Here is an 18,053-nt window from a genome sequence, read left to right as displayed (position 1 = left end):
TAGAAAGGGACACGGCATTGGGAAAGTCATAATGAGCAGCTACCATTGTCACTGAGCCAGTTTGGATTAGTGTGTGAGAAACTGGTTCTGACAGATGTATGAGCTCAGTGATAGTGAGCAGGCAGGAAAAAACAAAGCTGGTTTGTGGTGCACAAATAAGTAAAGCATAGACTGTATAAAAAAGGACATAGCCATGATTTGTAAAGTTGTGAAGTCTTAATTCGAGGATTTCTGTCACGACCTTGTTGATTACATGGAAGTGAGCATAATGTGGAGTGCTAGGTCGTCTGCTAATGCTAGCAAGCTGCATCCATAGACTCAATAAACAGACCCACATACCTCCTTATTACTATTAACAAAATACTGCTCACCAGAAATGTTGCACAGACCTCCTGAGCAGACTGGTAATATAGAAAGCCATTGTCTTTGGTCAGCAGGGAGCATTAAAAATGTTCCAAGAGGCACCAAGATTCTGTGCTTGAATGAGCTGAGGGGAAGCGCCAGTTAAAGGTAATATCTCCATAACTATAATAACTTTATGCAGCTATTAAGATTTGGTAAGTTATCTGCCGAGATCAAAACTTTATTTATTTTGATACATTTCTTTATTATGCTCTAATTTAATACGGCAGTCTACGAGGATCAACTGTTTTGGAGACAGCTTCAAGTGGCCATTAGACGAGCTTAATTTTCAGTGCTGGACAACAAGTATGCACACTAGTGTCATGCTGAGTCGATCATGTGAGTGTAATCCAGATAATGAGCCCTCACATGCAGGCAAGCAGCAGCTTAAGTTTATAATTATAGATGAATAGAGTGATGATGAATTGTTTCTTCTGTGCAGCTCATTGTCATTTAATCCTGCTACTAAAATGATTAAAAGTTACTAGAATAAAATAGTAATAATGCCTGATTACCTAGGTTGGCATTACCCTAAACATTATAAATAAACGAGTTGTCCTTGAGGTACCATTAAAAAAGGTCACGTCTGTGCAGTAAACACAAAGTAACAACTTGCAGTCATTTAGTGTAGTTTAGAATGGCATTTTGATTGATGTGACAATGCAAACAATCATCTGAATTTCAGACACATTACAGCATAACATATACAAAGCCTTTAAAGCTCAATAATTACCACAATATGCTGTATAAAGCTTGTTTAATTTTCTTTTTCTACATTTAACAGAGTGTCAAATATGAATCCAATTTTCAGGCAGTTGCTTCCTTGTATGTGCAGTCTAGTGCATGATGCCACTGGGGACGTAGATGCTTGCTACGGAGCTCCGCAAGGGACATTGGAGAAAAAAAAACAGTAAAGCTAAATTTATGCGAGATCTCGCAAAATAGGCTGCATCCTTCACAGGTCGCAGTTGAAGGACGAGACGGTGTATCCATCGTGGCCCAACGTATTCCAGAATTCATAGCGTGGCCCAGCCGGCTCCAGTATCCAACAATGCAGGCAGCTACGTAGTTTTAATATTAGTCTTTATGGGTCACAAAATAAACTTTTCAGATAATTTCATGCATGAATGTAGCTGTGTATATTTTAAGTTTGATTCTGTAAAAAGTGACAAAAACATTAGCGTTTACTGTACACTCTGTGTGGGAAGAAAACTTTCTACAGCAAAAAATTAAACTTCAAATCTGTGCAAGCACCTAGCAAGCCACCACGGGAATGTGAAATTCACAGAGAAACGCCCACTGACATGACTGTTGCAGCACCGGGCACCCACCCCACTCCTGCTAAACAGGTGAAAATAGCTTGAATAGCAACAGGACCTAGTGCCACTGAATCTTTGATTTTATTTATTTTTTGCTGTGTTTTACTTGCAGCTATTTGAAAGAGCGAGTGTAAACACAAAACATTATTTTATTTTATATGCTGGAATATGCAGAAAATAGGTCTAAATGTTAAACAAATTTCTTCAAGCCAAAGACTGTTGCATATAATTTAATTTTTGCTTAATGTAATGTGCATAAAATTAAAAAAAATTAAAACTAATAAAACAATTTTTAACAAGAGGCTTTCCATTTGATTCAATTTTATATGATGGATTATGCATAAAAAATAGAACTGTGCTAAAAGGTCTGTTGCTTTATTACGTATTCAGGTTGTTTATCATGTTTTTTGAAAGGTAACTAAGTAACTAAGTACTTTTGAAAATAAGTAATGATTAAAGCAATGGGATTACTTTTTTTTTGAGAGTTAATCAGTAATTAGTAACTAATTATCCTTTTCAAGTAACTTGACCAACACTGGTCCTGACCTCATGATAATTAAGATGACATCATGCAGTTTGAATGCAGTTTAATAAATAGATCTTTTGCCACAGACTTAAAATATTTGACAAACCTTCACAGGTTGATATTTAGAGTTTGCATGTGTTTCCTGTTTTGTCCCTGTGAGCATTTACGACAGAAATGGAGAAGCGCTAACAGAATTCATCAGTCCTAATCTTGTTAATCTAGGAGTGTCTATTGTCACATTCCAAAAAAGAGGCATATTCCAGCTTTATACCACCTCAGGTCTCTTCTCAGTCCAGAGCCACACTGAACCCTAGTTATTATGTTTCATATAGGGGCTCCCATGGGAATGACATAATGTCTTATCTTCAGCATCCTTACAATATATGCCGTAAAATGCACATTGATTAGGCAAAATATGTTTGTCTTTAAAAATATAGTCATCTAAGAAAGCATGGATGGACACATGGCTGGAAACCCAGATTTACATTGTAATTATTAACAATAAAACCATGGCCATCAATAGTGTAATTTGCTATCAAAACATACATGAAAAGACAGCATTGAACCTGCAAGGACTCAGTTTTTATTATACTATAATAAGGACAGTGAACTATAATATACTTATATACTATACTATATTATCACTGATGCTGTTATTATTTAGAAAAGGTAGAAATGATCTTTTAAGCATACTCAAAATGCACTAATATTATACAACAGCAGCTCTGCACTGGCAGCTATAATCAAATCATCCTGCTTATCAAATGTTAACTTCCTGCTTGTTTAGAAGTTGATTGAAGAAGTTTAAATATGTGAAGTGGAGTTAAAGTCAGGAGACTAGGAGTGTACCTGACATGGGTGGATGGTGTGTATGCAGGAGTTTAAATGGTGATACTAAAAGCTCCTCCTGAAAATACTCTTTTATCAACACCCACTGTGTCAAATACTGGCATTACATTAGATGTCACTGACTGTTTTAAGTGCAAACAGATACAAAGTCCTGGTGTTTTTACCTCATTTGAGTCCCAACTCCTGACTTTAAGCTGTCCCGTGGTTCTAATTATAGTCATCTATCATCCACCTAAATATAACGACTTTTTTCCTTCGGAATTTTCAGACTTCTTGACATGTTTTATCGCTCACTATGAAAGGATTCTTATATGGGGGGACTTTAATATTCATCTGTGTTGTGAGGATAAACCCCTGGTCAAAGATTTCTTAAATGTAATTGATTCCTCAAATTTCACACAATCTGTGTCTGGGCCAACATGTAAAGGCCACACCCTAGACGACGCCCCGCCACACACATTAACCTGGTAAAATACATATTTAGGCAGAATTTTGCAAATATCTATTTTTCATTTTTCAGCAGCATAGTGCTTTTTTTCGAATTATTTTTAAAAGTCAAGTCAAGGCTCCAAAAGCCCAAAGGCGACATAAGGGTGGCGGCTCACAACAGTTTTTGTTTGCTACATGGATCATTTTAGTTCAGGTTGGTGTCTTTCCTTTTGTTATATTTTTTTTAAGAGTTCAAAATGTAATTTTCTCTGTAGCACTTCATGGATTTCATAAGCAACACACCTTAGTTGTTCACACAAAGCATAAAGGTATAAAACAATATATACGGTGTTATCTTCATTTTAGATGTCAAAAAGTATTTGCGGCTCCCAGTGTTTTCTTTTGCATGGAAACCAGGTCCAAATGGCTCTTTGGGTCTTAAAGGCTGCTGACCCCTGCCCTAGACCTTGTCTTGGGTTATGGACTGAATGTATCGGTGACTGAAAACTGTGTTTTACCTATTTTAGACCACTCAGTAATTTTAGTTGATATTTTAATCCCTAAATCTTCAGCTTCTGACAAGGGAAAATTACTCCTGAGATCATCTCGTCATATTAGCCCCGAAGCATTGCTTGGAGTTAAATTACATTTACCTGATGTGTTGGACCCCATTTTTACCCAGGAGTTATGTGTGGACACCTTGACTGCGAACGTTAATATTACACTTCTTCTACTGGACTCTGTTGCACCTGTAAAGAAGTTAAAATGTCAACAAAGGAACCCTATGCCCTGGTTAAATGAGGAGCTCTTGAATTTGAGAAGAAATTGTAGAAAAGCAGAGCGTCGCTGGCAATCTTCCAGACTAGAAATATTTCTCCAGGCTTGGAAGGACTCAATGTCTTTTTTTCAATCAGCGATGTCTGCAGCGAAAGCAAATTTCTTTCTTTCAAATTTCTCAAATCTCATCATGAGTCATAAACATAACTCAAAACTCTTATTCAACACAGTGTCGCAACTTACAGAGAGTAAGTCATCTCTCTGCTGTTCTAATTTGACAGCTCATGACTTTCTTATGTTTTTCAGAGACAGGGCTGAAACACTTAGGAATCAGATTACTCCCTCCTCGAGCTGTACATTAGACTACTCAGCTGCTTTACCTGTTGGTGCTGATGAACTGTTCTCTGTCTTCAAGGTTATTTCTCTGTCTGGATTAACTAAGGTTGTAAAAGCAGCTCGATGTAAAACCTGTTCTTTGGATCCTCTACCTGCTAAATGCTTTATCATGGCTGAGATCTTACCTGTCTGGGAGCTCTCAGACTGCTGGTTTTAAAAATGATCTCTCTCCCGAGACCTGTGCAGTGAGGCATGGGGTCCCTCAGGGCTCTGTACTTGGACCATTGCTGTTTTCTATGTATCTGCTGCCTCTTGGTGTTCTTTTAATGTAACTTTTTATTGTTACGCTGATGACCTGCAGCTTTATGTTCCTCTAACCATTGAAAATTGTGCTGAAGTCTCTAAACTAGAATCTTGTCTATCTGCAGTTAAGGGCTGGTTATCAGATCATTTCTTGCTCCTAAATACTGATAAGACAGAGTTGATGGTCATCGGACCACAAACATTTCAGCACTTGTCCCAAAATTTCATCTTGAAAATTGATGACAGTGTCATAAATTGCAGGGACAAGGTAAAAAAACTTGGGCATGTGGTTCGACATGGTGCTCTTCTTCGAGTCTCACGTAAAAGAGATAACAAAGACTGCCTTTTATCATTTCAGCAACATAGCCAAAATCAGACAAGTTTTGTCAAGCGACACCGCAGAGGTTCTTGTCCATGCATTTGTGTCTTCACGGATTGATCATTGTAATGTTCTTCTTTCTGGGCTACCAAAGAAAAGTTTAAGAGGTCTACAGATGTAAACAAGCAAGGATATAAACTTATACAAAAATAACAATTTTGAATGTAGCAGATGGAAGGCACTATATCCCATACCATGAATTTATTTTGACACTTCTCACTCTGTGATAGGTGTCAATGTGAAAATATACCCCTATTAATTTAATTTTAATGAAAAAATGTATGCCTCACTCAAATGATTATGCTCTTCTAATTATTTTTCTCTATTTTGCTCATTTAACAAACAATATTTTGCATTGTTTGCATATTCAAAAACTTACATTTTGATCTAGACATATCCTTGCTTGTTTACTTCAGTAACAATTTTATTGACTTAAAACCCATTGCAAATGTCAGTGGTAGAGTCAAGAAATTTTGCACTTCAGTGTTAAATGCCTTTATGTTTATTTTATATTAATATTTGAATTTTATTTCTAGATCATCATTACATCTAACAAGCAGCAAGTCAGTTACTTCGGTAAAGGTTTTTAATATAAACAGATAAATCAAGACATATCACATGATTGTTGTAGGTAAAAACTATAAAAAAGGTAAAAATGTGAATTTATTTATTAATGTAAATGTGAAAATATAGTTCCAGTGTTTGTAAAAAAAAATGGAACAATGTCGCAAACAATGACTAATGTTAATTAGTCAGCACTGACATTTTAATCTTGTCATCAGTGTTATATTAATATTTAAAATATCAGAAATTTAAATGAAAACATTCAATATGTCATCTAAATGAAAAATCAAAGAATAACTTTAAACGCTAAAACATCTAAATTTGATTTTACTTGTGGGTATGTTATTTTAAAAAACCCACACGCCTTCATTTAAGGCTTTTTTCCTTCACTTTAACGTTGAGGTATTTGATACAGAGACAACACCACTGTCACCAAAACAAAAAAGAAAAAAAAACAGTCCTGATAACTAACTCATATTTTCACAGTAAATTTATATAAAGTGATTTCTTAAAGGGTGATTTCTTAAGTTAAAAGGAAAGGAAGGAAGTTTCTTTGTTACTCTTCTACATAGCTACATATTCAGCATGTTCAGTTTATATACAGTTAAAACATGGAAACAGGTATACAGGATGAGCACAGGGTTACAGAGGATGTCTGTTTGCACAGAGATGCCCTGCTGCTGTTGCTTCAGTAGAACATACACTGCAGTTCTGCTTCACATGCGCCTGTGGACGTGGATAATGCCGCTGCAGGAGGGGCAGGAATGCTCCACATCCTTGCAATCATTGACGCAGAAAGGTATGAAACAGCAAGGCCAGCACCTGTTGTGAACAAGAATAGCATCAAAACGGTTATCATATGCCCATCAACTCATTCATTCTACAGACTGAATATTAATAATAATTTGGGGAGTGAAGAGAGGAGAGTGAATAAGAAATACTCAGTGCCTCACAAACTCCAGTGTGTCATTGTCCTGCAGCAATCTGAGCATGTTGCAGTATAAATAAGGTATGGTTTAGGATCACCTGATTCAGTCTTAACTATAAACTTTATCCTAAAAAAAAGAAAAAGGTTTTGAGTCTAATCTTAAAAGCAGAGAGAGTGTCGGTCTTCCAAATTGACTCTGGGACTGGTTTTGTGGAAACAGCCTGATAGCTGCCAATTAAATCTTTAAAAACTCTGGGACCCACAAGTAAGCCTGGAGTGTGAAAGCAAGGTGCTACATAGGGATAATATGGTACTATAAGGTCTTAAGAAGGAGAAGACGGAGTCTGAATATTTAAGAATTTGTATTCGAGGAGAAGAATATTAATTTCAATTTAACAGGGATTCTTCAAAGAGAAGCTAATATGGGACAAATATGCTCTCTCTTTCTGGTCCCTGTCTCACAGCAGCATTCTGGATTAACTGTAGACTATATGTCATATGTCACAACATGACCCAGAGTGTGAGTAAAGCAGTGAGTGCGATCATTTACATTTTGAGAAAATTATTAACTTTCTGTCATGGTCCTGGGTCTTCGAGCCAGCGTTTTGAGTTAGTTTTGAGTGTGGTGGACTTGCGGTTTTATCTTTTGGATTTCAGAGATGATTTAAGCTCATTCTCTGTATTATTTTGTTCTGAGTTCAGCATTTCCTGGTGCTTTTGAGTTTTGTTTTCTATATTTCTGGTTACTGGGTTCTTGCTTATGAAACTTCTTTTTTATGTCCTAGTCTTGTCTTTGTGCTTTTTCCTGAGCAGCCGTTGTGTTTATTGTGTCTATTTTGTCTCTGTTTTTTGCCTTTTGTCTTTCAAATCCACAAGTCTTTCTCCAGGTCAGTGTTAGTTGATTCCTGTTTCATTTGACAACATCTTGTCCCTAGCTTTTTGTATTTAGTTCTACTTCCTGTGTCTAATTATTTGTGAGCGGTTTCAGCTCCTCCCACCTTTTGCCTGTTCCCTCATTATACTCTGTTTATTTAATAGTTATATAGTTTCCCCCTTACCCTTTGCTGTGTTTTACCTCGCATTTTGTTTTACTTTAAGATTAGTTGAATTTTGATTTCCTAGTGTTTTTGACCTGGATTACTTTGTTTAGATTCTGACAGTTATCACTTGAGGGTGTTGATTAATTGAAACTACCATTAAACTACCTTCATTCTGTGAGGCAGACTAAATCAATATTTTGATCAAATTTTGTTGAAATGTTTGATAAACTACAGATTTTCTGTCCTACCTTCATCAGGCCATCTGGTATAATGATGACTTGATGAAACAGGTCACACACAAATACCAAAAAACTTTGATATTTACTTAAATGTTGCTGAGAAAATAATCTTATATGACATTTTGCAGTGTGTTCAAATTTCTTCATGTGTATGTGTGAGTATAGTGGGGTTTTGACTCACAAGAAGACTCCTAATAGGCCACAAACCAACCAGGTGTATGGTCCGATTTTGTACTCAATTTTAGTCACAACATTGGTGTGGCAGTAAGGGCACAACATCTGTCCAGGAACGCATTTTGGCAGATTCTCCACCACCACCACTTGGCTAACTGCGAGAAACAACACAACACAGCCAAAAATGACTTTAATAATTATACATCCTTACTAAAACTCCACTAAACCTGGAATTTTGTGACACCAAATTCAGATTTAACCTTCAACCACATAGACTAAAGTAACATTAATGAATCATAAATTAAGAGCACTGTATTTAAGTATTTAAATATACTATATGACTAGTAACCTCTAATTTCTCACCTGTCTGGACAACAGGCTGGACAACAGGCTGGACAACAGGCTGGAAAACAGGCTGGACAACAGGCTGGAAAACAGGCTGGACAACAGGCTGGACAACAGGCTGGATAACAGGCTGGATAACAGGCTGGACAACAGGCTGGACAACAGGCTGGATAACAGGCTGGACAACAGGCTGGACAACAGGCTGGACACTTTGCTGGTAACCTTGTTGGAAGACTCCTGCATTGTAGTCCAGAGGGGGGCCAGGGTATGGTGGTGCTGGGATTTGGAATCCCTTTTCCATTGTGTCTTTCTATAGAAACAGAAATGAAGAAAATAGAAAATAGAAATTACAGTAAAGCTCTGAAATCCAATTTTTTTTCTCTGAATAAAACAAAGTGAAAAAAAGTTAAACCACCAAAGTCAAGAGGAATGGGCTTAAGTCGAGACTGAAACCTGGAATCCCTTCTCACCAATGTTTGAAAACTTGCTTATCAGGTTGAAGCAATGAATCACATCACACTCTTTCAACATATGCAAGTGAGCAGGTTTGGTAGCACTGTAAATTTTTACAGGAAATTGTAGAACCTACTCTCACATGACTAAAAGTCCTGTTTCTCTGCATCAAATCACTAAATGCCTTTGAGTTTTATATGTTTGGTTAAATCTGTTATGGTGCTGTCTTCATTTGCATGTGTTTTTAAAAAAAAATACCCTGATAAAAATGCAAATCTTGTTCTGTGAATGTTAGTGTTCTTTTCGAAATATGTTGCATTCAAGTAGAGTCTTATTCAGTAATTTTTAATTTTATTGATTTATTTATTTTTGACTATCTGCTGCAAAGGTTCAGCTTTAATACTTTGACTCGCTCATTACCTGGTAGATGACTCTTTTTCAATTCAGAAAGACAAAGTAAACAACTTTCAATGGACTGTGGATCCATTTTTTTTCATAGTCAACTGAAAATTGACCCCACACATATCTTTGGACTGTGGGAAGTAGCTGGAGTGTCCAGAGACAATCCATGCAAACACAAAGAGAGCATGCAAACTCCACACAGGAAACACCCCAAAGACCTCAATGGTAACCACTTCATCACCGTGCCACCTGCCTTTTGATTTTATTTTTAAAAAACAACAACAACAAAAAAAAACTTCACCTATTGTTGTGTTTCATAAACCTGGCCCAAAGATGTACCACTGACTAAAAAAAAAGACTGTTATAACTGACCTGAATTAAATTTTATAACCTTGTTTCATAAAATAGAAGAAAAAAAAAGGTTTGTTAGGGACATTTTACCAACAAAAAACACGCTGCTCATAGCTTTAACATTATAGCTTCTTAATTTTTTCTTACTCTTTTTTTTCTCCACTTATATGATTGAATGTTTTTCTTAACCTGAGAAAAGATCACATGCTTCTTACCTTGATAAGTCAGTCAGAGGTGTATGGGTGGCAGTGTGGTCCTGCTTCTTTCTCAATGTGACAGTGACTGTATTAAATACACAAATGCAACTGCACTGCGTCGAAAAGAAGGTGGAGCAGCAACACTATGAATAGGCAGGTGATTAGGTGGGTGTGTCAGTGTTTTTGTAAAATTCTAAATGTCATTGTCTTGCTTTAGTGCGCACATGCACATACTGAGATGTACTTCAACACTGTGATCTTAGGATCCTGAGAAAAGAAGGCAAAAGGAGTTCTTTAAGTTTGCGAAGACATTTCATCTGTCATTCATAGAGAGAAGTGAAACTTTTAAAGATACCAATTACTAATCATGAGCGTCATCACATGAGCAAAGGGGTGAAAAATGGTGTGGGTCATTATCATCGGTGGAAGATAAGGATGAAACCACTGTGAGACGGCCCGTTCTATCATGTGACCTAATGAGGTCATCTAATGCAAGGTGCGAGCGGAGGTTCAAGCACCTGGGACAGTATGTCAGGACTGCATTAGAGGTGGTTGATAGCTGATGTTATAAGTCACTACCCCTGTTCAACAACGGTCATTCACAGTGGAGATAGATGGACTCGTCTTTCAAACCATCTGTCTTCTCGGTCCAAAATGTGAACATTGGCATCCTCAAAAGAGTGTCTTGTCCTGTGTCTCAGTTTTGTCCTGTTGAGTCTTGTCCTGTTGATGTGGCTCTTCTATGTTTTGCCATGTGTTTGTGGATCTGACTGCATCCCATTTTTTAATAAACATATTCAACAAAGCACCTATATGCTTGTTATGTTGACAAATTTAACTAAATGTTCAAATACCAAAACTCAAATCACCACATGTTTGGTTTGAATTTTATGAGTTGAAATTTCATTTTAGTTACTCAAAAGAAATTTAAACCAAATTTAGTGAACTACAATAACCATGAAACTTCTACTGAAAGTAATCTAAATTCTGTGTTTATCTATGAGCAGGAATTAGAAAGGCATTTGCCGTAGATCATTCAGTCAGTACTTTTACTCCTTTAATTTATGGCAGTCATACAGAAGCCCAAAATCAGTAAGCTTGTAAGGAATTTTTTTGTCATATCTTTTTTACTAAAGTAATTTTTGACCACTGAATGTTTACTTAATCAAAGTAAAGAAGAAAGAAATTAAAAGTAACATAAATCCTGAATGGGCATGGAATGCAAAGGTTAAAAATGTAATTGAAAGACAGTGAAGTCCTTAAATAAGGATAAATCAGTGACCCACAACCCAGACTCACTTATCTGAGTCTGGGTCGTGGGGGCAACAGCCTAAGCAGAGAACCCAGCCCTCCCTTTCCCTTTCCAGTTCCACGGAGTGTTCCACAGACCATTCCAGGACCAATCTCCTTGGGATTGTGTCTGGCTTATCCATCTTGTTGCTCTGATGAATTGCTAGGTTCTTCATACTCGTGGTACTTCTGTACATGCTTTGTGACTCCTCTGACTGCCCTCGCCTCCCATTTTTTATGCAGTGTAAGCAGTGTGCTGCTTTGAATAACGTGTAGGTAGGAAGTAAAAAAAAAAAAACTTAAAATAAATGTATGCAAATTATATACAAACATTCATATAATAAAACCAAACCTATGAAAGACAGAATAAAGCATTAACTTTATTAACTACGTCTACCCCGTAACACCCGAACCACCTCAACTGGCTGCTTTCTATGTGGAAGAGTAGCGGTACTCTGAGCCCCTCCCAGGTGGTTGAAGTCCTCATCTTTTCCAGCTGAGGACCATGGACCATCTCATTCCTGCCACTTCACACTTGGCTGCGAACCATTCCAGTGCGAGCTAGAGTCCACCGCCTGATGAAACCAACAGAACCAGATCATCTGTGAAAAGCAGAGACAAGAGTCTGAGACTGCCCAAGTGGAAGCCTTGCGCCACTTGGCTACGCCTAGAAATTCTGTCCATAAAAATTATGAACAGAATCAGTGACAAAGGGCAGCCCTAGCAGAGTCCAACGCCCACCGGGAACGAGTTCGACTTATTACCAGCTATGTGGACCAAGCTTTTGCAATGGTTATATAAGGATCAAATGGTTTGTAGCAATGGGACAGACTTCCAAAGCACATCCCACAGAACACTCTGAGGGACATGGGTCTTGCAGACCAGGGTCTCTGCCAGGCTTTCCAAGTGTATCCTGACCTTACTTTCATGCGAGCCTGGTCTGTCCAGCATCCTCCCCCGCCACCTGATCCAGCTCACCACCAGGTGGTGATTAGTTGACAGCTCAGCATCTCTGTTCACCTGAGTGTCAAAATCAATCATTAATGTATGACCTAGTATGTTATGGACACCCCAACACCCTCATGTTTGAACATGGTGTTTGTTATGGACAAACTGTGGTTTACACAGAAGTCCAGATCTGGCAGGCTGTTACTCCCAGTCATGCCCCTCCACGTCTCACTGTCATTGCCCACATGAGCATCAAAGTCTCCAAGTAGAATGATAGAGTCCCCACCCGGTGATTCCAAGAAGGCCAGGTACTCTAAATGGTAAGCACAGACAACAGTGAGGACCCGTTTTCTGCAGGGAAAAAACCCTCTCGTCCACCGGAAAACACCCAACGTACAGGCAGCAAGTTGAGGGATACCAAGATACCCACTCCAGCCTGCTGCTTCTCACCAAAGGCCAGTGAGTGGGGCACAGGTTTGATCTGTTTGGCCTGGCAGCAGGTTGGCAGATAAGTAATCCAGTATGCATAAGTATAAAGGGTCTGCTGGCACCAATTACATGTCAGAGGGATACCCTCTCTCAAGTGAAATTATCTTGTTATTATCAGTGGTATAAACTTTATCCGCTCTTATCATATTTATTTGCTAACAGTCTCTGCTGCTTGGGTCCAGATTGCATTTAACTATGATGTGGGTAGCAACACTTCAGTGACCTGTGTTTCATTGTCGCCATTGCCTTATTTAAATCTTGTATGTGTTTAAATGCTTTTTGGTGTAGTGACCTCCTGGGTGTTAACTGTCACAGTCTGTTAGGCAGAGGACTCACTCGCAGGACTCTGAAGTTTAGAGAGATGGAGAAGGATTTATTTACAATGTCACCAAGTGAAGATATATACATATATACAGTGGAACTGGTAAACAGGCAACATGGGGCTCCGGGGGGGAGGTGTCTGAAGGTGAGGGAAGGTCCAGGGCAGGCACACACACGCTCCTCTTTTACACAGTCCGCGACTCACTCAGGCAGTCCGATCCAGAATGCTTATGTGCACTCACACACGTCCACAGGAATTCATGCAGCAGGAGAGACGGGCAGGGAATCCAGTAGGCCTGTACACAAAGGAAAACCACGCTAGGAGGAAACTCTAGACTAGGCTACACCAACGCTAGGTAGTGCGACGATCCAGCGAGGAAGCAACATCTCCTGCCATCTCAAGTAGTCTGCAAGGAATAATACTCGTGATGAGAAGCCAGAGCAGAATCAGCATGAGTGAGCCACAGGTGTGTGTTGAGGGTGGGTTCAGAGGCAGGGAAGCAAAGTCCAGTTACGCCCTGGTGGGAGAGGCGAAGGCACACCACACTCTCTCCAGAGGGAGATTTTTGTCTTGAAATTTGAGGGGGCTCTGACTATGAGGGAAAGTCTTCTTCACGTTGTTCTTCTTTTACATTGTCTTTCCTCCTTCCATTTCAAATACAACACTGATTATTCTATTGATTATTCAATGATTAATCAAGTAATTAGATGAAAAAAATAATACTTTTAAGTTATTAATGAGCACTAATACATCTTCAAAAGAGAAAAAAAAAAGTTTAGTCTTTTAAAATAAAATGCTCATTGGTTTCTCTTTTAGATATTGCAATGTTTTTAATGGTTCGACTGATTACAGCTACATGTATCGAAAAAAAAGTCATAATAAAATAACATATTTTGAGGAAAATATTTTCTTAAATGTTGTATCATTGTAACTCCTGGATAAGATACATTTGGTGTGCGTTCATGGGTATGCGTGTGTGTGTCTACATGGTCCTGGTGAATGAGTAAGTATGTGTGTTTAAAGGGGAATGCGGTGGCTGCAATGAGGAAAAGCAAGAATATCAACATTCTCAGAAGTGAGGTTTGGCCTGTGTGTTAATGCAACTTGCAGATAACAAACGTTCTGATTAGGTTGATGTTAATCAATCATGTTTATAATTAATGTTAATAATAATTAAATGTCCAGCCTAACAGTATCGGCTCAGTGGCCAAAGTTTTACTGACTGCTGTATACTTTTAATTGCCTGCAAATATATATCTATATATATATATATTAATCATTTTAACTATAAAAATGATTTATCTATATTATATAGATATCTCAATTTGAAAAATAAGGTTACTAAAGCTTTGAATTACATATGGTCTTGTAAATCTCCTGGCTCCTTTAGACTAAGGTGATCAGCCGCTCTCTTTTCCTCGGACGTCTCCACTTTTCACGTTCTGTCCGGGGGGATTTTCAAGATTGATGAAAATGTCCGGGTTTTTCTGTAGGCCTATGGAGAACCCATATATTCTGCGCTCACAGACGGGACAGACAGCGCGCAGCAGTGTGCCTGGTGATGTTTCAAATATGTCAAAGAGCAAGTGCATCTTTTCAGACGAACTGCAAAAGAAATTTCCCTCGTACCGTCCCGGTCGAAATAAATTGGAGGCGGAGTGCACCGTGTTCAGAGCTGGCACATACATTTGTGTGTCTAACAACGGTGCCGGAGATCTTGTTGCTCACGTGGACACAGAAAAACATAAAAAGGCTGTATGAAAATAAATCTATAAGTTGACTGAGTTCTTTGTTACACCTGGGAAAACGAGGATGCTGCGGTATCTGCAACAGATTGCACTGGCAATTCATACTGTGAAGCATCACAATATCTACAGATCCATGAATTGCACTAGTGCATTGCTTAAAAAAGCATTTACAGACTCTAACACAGCTAAAAAGTTCAGCAGTGCGCGCACCAAGACTGAAGCTCTTGTCATTGGTGTGATAGCGCCACATTCAGTAAAGTCACTCGTAATGAAATCCAGTACTGTCGCGTTTCTACAGACGGAAGTACCCATGGAGCAGAGAAAATATTCCCAATCATAATTCAGTACTTTGACTGGAAGAATAGTGGCGTGCAAACAGTAGCGGTTTTTGATATATTGGTGGGGTGGCAAAAAAAAAAAAAGTCGCTCGCACCCACGCTGCCCCGACATCACGCCAGCGCATTACGGGGATTGCATGGGCACCGATCGGTTTTCTATTGCCCATTTGCGGGAAGCAAAGGCGCCCTCCGTTTGCGAGGTGCGCCTGCTGCTTGCCACACACAGGGAGGAGAGGGGCGGGACGGCGGGGGATTCTCTGGCTGGCTGGAGGGGCTTCGAATAACCAGCTTGAAAAAAACTAAAATAAAAACAAACCAACAAACTAGGACTGTCAACGTTAACGCCGTCGTTACGATTATACGATTAAAGTTTTTAACCCAAAGTCCAAGGGCGTAGATTTGGCATGGACGGAAGGGACGTGTCCCCACCAATAATTTGATCTCTTCGAGTAAAGAACAACAATCCCGATAGAAAGAAAAACCGACCTGTCAGCGTCTCATTCACCCAGCGGAGCAGAAAGAGTTCAATTACGTCCTCTACTGGAGTCCTACGTCATGTGACAAATATGGCCAGTGTGATTGGCTGAGCCTTTCAGGGAGCTCTGTTTAGTTTTAGCAGCGGCAAACCTGCGCTGCGAGGAGGACGGCAGCAAAGAGGAAGAACCTGGATATAAGAAAGTATTTTTCAAAGAAACCTGTAAGTCACTTAAAGTCAAGTTCACTCATAAAATGTGTCCGTCATAATAATGTTACAGGCTATGCTAGGCTTTGGCCCACATCAGTCTAAAATTGTATGTAACCATGAATAACGTGTTTTGGAAACTAAATGCACAACAGGCAGCACTATCAGTTCTCTCAGTCTCAGAGCAGCATTTCTAATTTTGATTGAAACTGTCAGAGAAAACGGAGCCTCGAGCAGCCAGGATATTAGTTTACAGAGGCTGTTAAAATTATATGTCTAACGTTAAATGTTGGTGACACAATAATTTCATCCTAATGGCACTGACATATTCATAGGGTTAATTTTTGAGACAAAATATCATGTAGTCATGATTTGCAAATATTCCACCTTGTAGTGCAGTTTGCACAAATTGTTTAAAAAATGCACTCACCCTGCAAACATTACTGATGAGTCGAGATCTGCACAAAGTGACAGAAACACTGAAGCAGCTCCACATTTTATTCTTATTGTCATGTATGTCCTATTTGTCAGGTGACAGAAGAACCAACACAAAGCTCAGAGAGTAATGGTGACACAAGGTCACAGGTGAAATTGGATGATGACTTGGTGGTTCATGACTGTATTTGAAGATCATGTGTGACTGCATGTATGTGGAATGTCTCACTGTTATTCATCAGGTGACAGAGGCAGCTCTGCCATGTTGTAGCTCGGACAGAGGTGAAGAGGCGAGGTCACAGGTGACTGGCTGATGATTTGGTGCTATAGATTAACTAGTATTTATTATCATGACAATTGTTAGGCTGCTGATGTAAATTGTCAAACATACACTAATGAATCAAAGAATCTGAATTGACATGTCTCACTTTCTATATGGCATGAATCAATTTTATCAGGTGGAAATATGTCCTAGTGCAGTCAGAGGGGAAGAGCCAGGGCCAAAGGTGAGACACATCAAGCACAGAATAATAATTTTAATCTCAGGATAAAACGCAGGTACTGAGGCTGAAAGAAGCTTCAGTGCTCTCAGAAGACTAAAAACATGGCTAAGGTCAACAATGACTCAAATGAGATTAAACAATGCTGCTGTATGCCATGTCCACCAGGAGAGACTGGACAGTATAGATGTAAAACCAATATGCCAGCAGTTTATCTCAGTTAACGAGAGGAGCAGGCATGTGTTTGGCTGCTTCACATAGAGGACGTTGAGTTGCTGTGTGGGACATGTAGTCCATGTCTGTTGCTGTAACAGTAGTTCATGTTTAGAATAAAACATCCCAGCTCACTGATTTGATCGGGGCAATAGTGCCTAAAATGTTGCATAATTTTGCTGAGAGATCTGTTACTTTGTGGTAATCTTAGACGAGTAGTTTTATGGACATAAACCACCAGGTCAATCAGTGTTCCCTTTGTGCTAATGTATAAGAGATGTTGGTGTAACTGAAGTAATGTTGTTAAGTCCTTAAGGTCATATTCTTTTATTGTCATGACTGTATTTGAAGCTATTTTTATTTTAGCATGATACCTGATTTATATGGAATGTGGAAGTAAACTAAAGCCTAAAATACTTAGTCAGTCATTTGTTTAATAGTAATTTAACATTATATAATTCACATATAAAACTATGAATTGTAATTTTAAATGGTTTAAAAGCATGCAGAATAGCATATGTAGGCAAGTATATTTCTCCTTTTTTATCAAGAAGCAAAGACAAAAAGGACAAAAATAAGAAACAGGGCAGGGTTCAGTGGTTGAATCATCCGTCCCCACCAATGCCTAAACCAAATCTACGCCCTTGCCAAAGTCAGCGCGATGGCCCTCGGTGTGCCTGCTTGCTGCTGCTGCTGTGCTGAGGTCTCACAAACAACCGAAAGGGGAGGGGGCGGGCTGCTTCCAAATAGTGCACATTTTATTCATAATGCTGTCAACCCAAGCCCATTATGTATTAATTATTTTTCCTGGGCTGTGTGAAAGCCCGGAAAAAAACCCAATGTGTAGGTCTATTAGTCTGTTAGTTTATGTTGTGGTGATTCTCTAGTTGGGGGATGGGGTTGATACTAGAGCGCAATTACTGATGGAAGATGGACAAGAAAAGGTCAAAGCCATCAGGTCCTCAGTTTAGAAAAAAACAGAAATGAAGAGGAGAACGGACTATAAAGCACCAACAACCGGTATGACGAACGCGGCCGTGACTCTGGCAGACGAGCTGAACACTTTCTATGCTCG

General features: G+C 38.9%; 1 protein-coding gene across 1 annotated transcript; it reads right to left on the bottom strand.

Annotated features, from left to right (window-relative positions):
• Positions 1 to 5,806: 5,806 nt before the first annotated feature.
• LOC113023814 (uncharacterized) lies at positions 5,807 to 15,682 on the bottom strand. The gene is made up of 6 exons (XM_026170206.2): positions 15,635 to 15,682; positions 11,720 to 11,905; positions 10,032 to 10,156; positions 8,629 to 8,920; positions 8,273 to 8,420; positions 5,807 to 6,706 (listed from the first exon to the last, which is right to left on the bottom strand). Exons 4-6 carry the CDS (start codon positions 8,909 to 8,911, stop codon positions 6,601 to 6,603), a joined length of 537 nt encoding a protein of 178 aa, XP_026025991.2. The 5' UTR covers positions 8,912 to 8,920; positions 10,032 to 10,156; positions 11,720 to 11,905; positions 15,635 to 15,682; the 3' UTR covers positions 5,807 to 6,600.
• Between the last annotated feature and the right edge of the window lie 2,371 nt (positions 15,683 to 18,053).

Source organism: Astatotilapia calliptera, chromosome 6 (assembly GCF_964374335.1).
Source record: "Astatotilapia calliptera chromosome 6, fAstCal68.1, whole genome shotgun sequence".
NCBI lineage: Eukaryota > Metazoa > Chordata > Actinopteri > Cichliformes > Cichlidae > Astatotilapia > Astatotilapia calliptera.
Note: the sequence above shows the minus strand (reverse complement) of the source record. Positions and strands in the feature narration are given on the sequence as shown.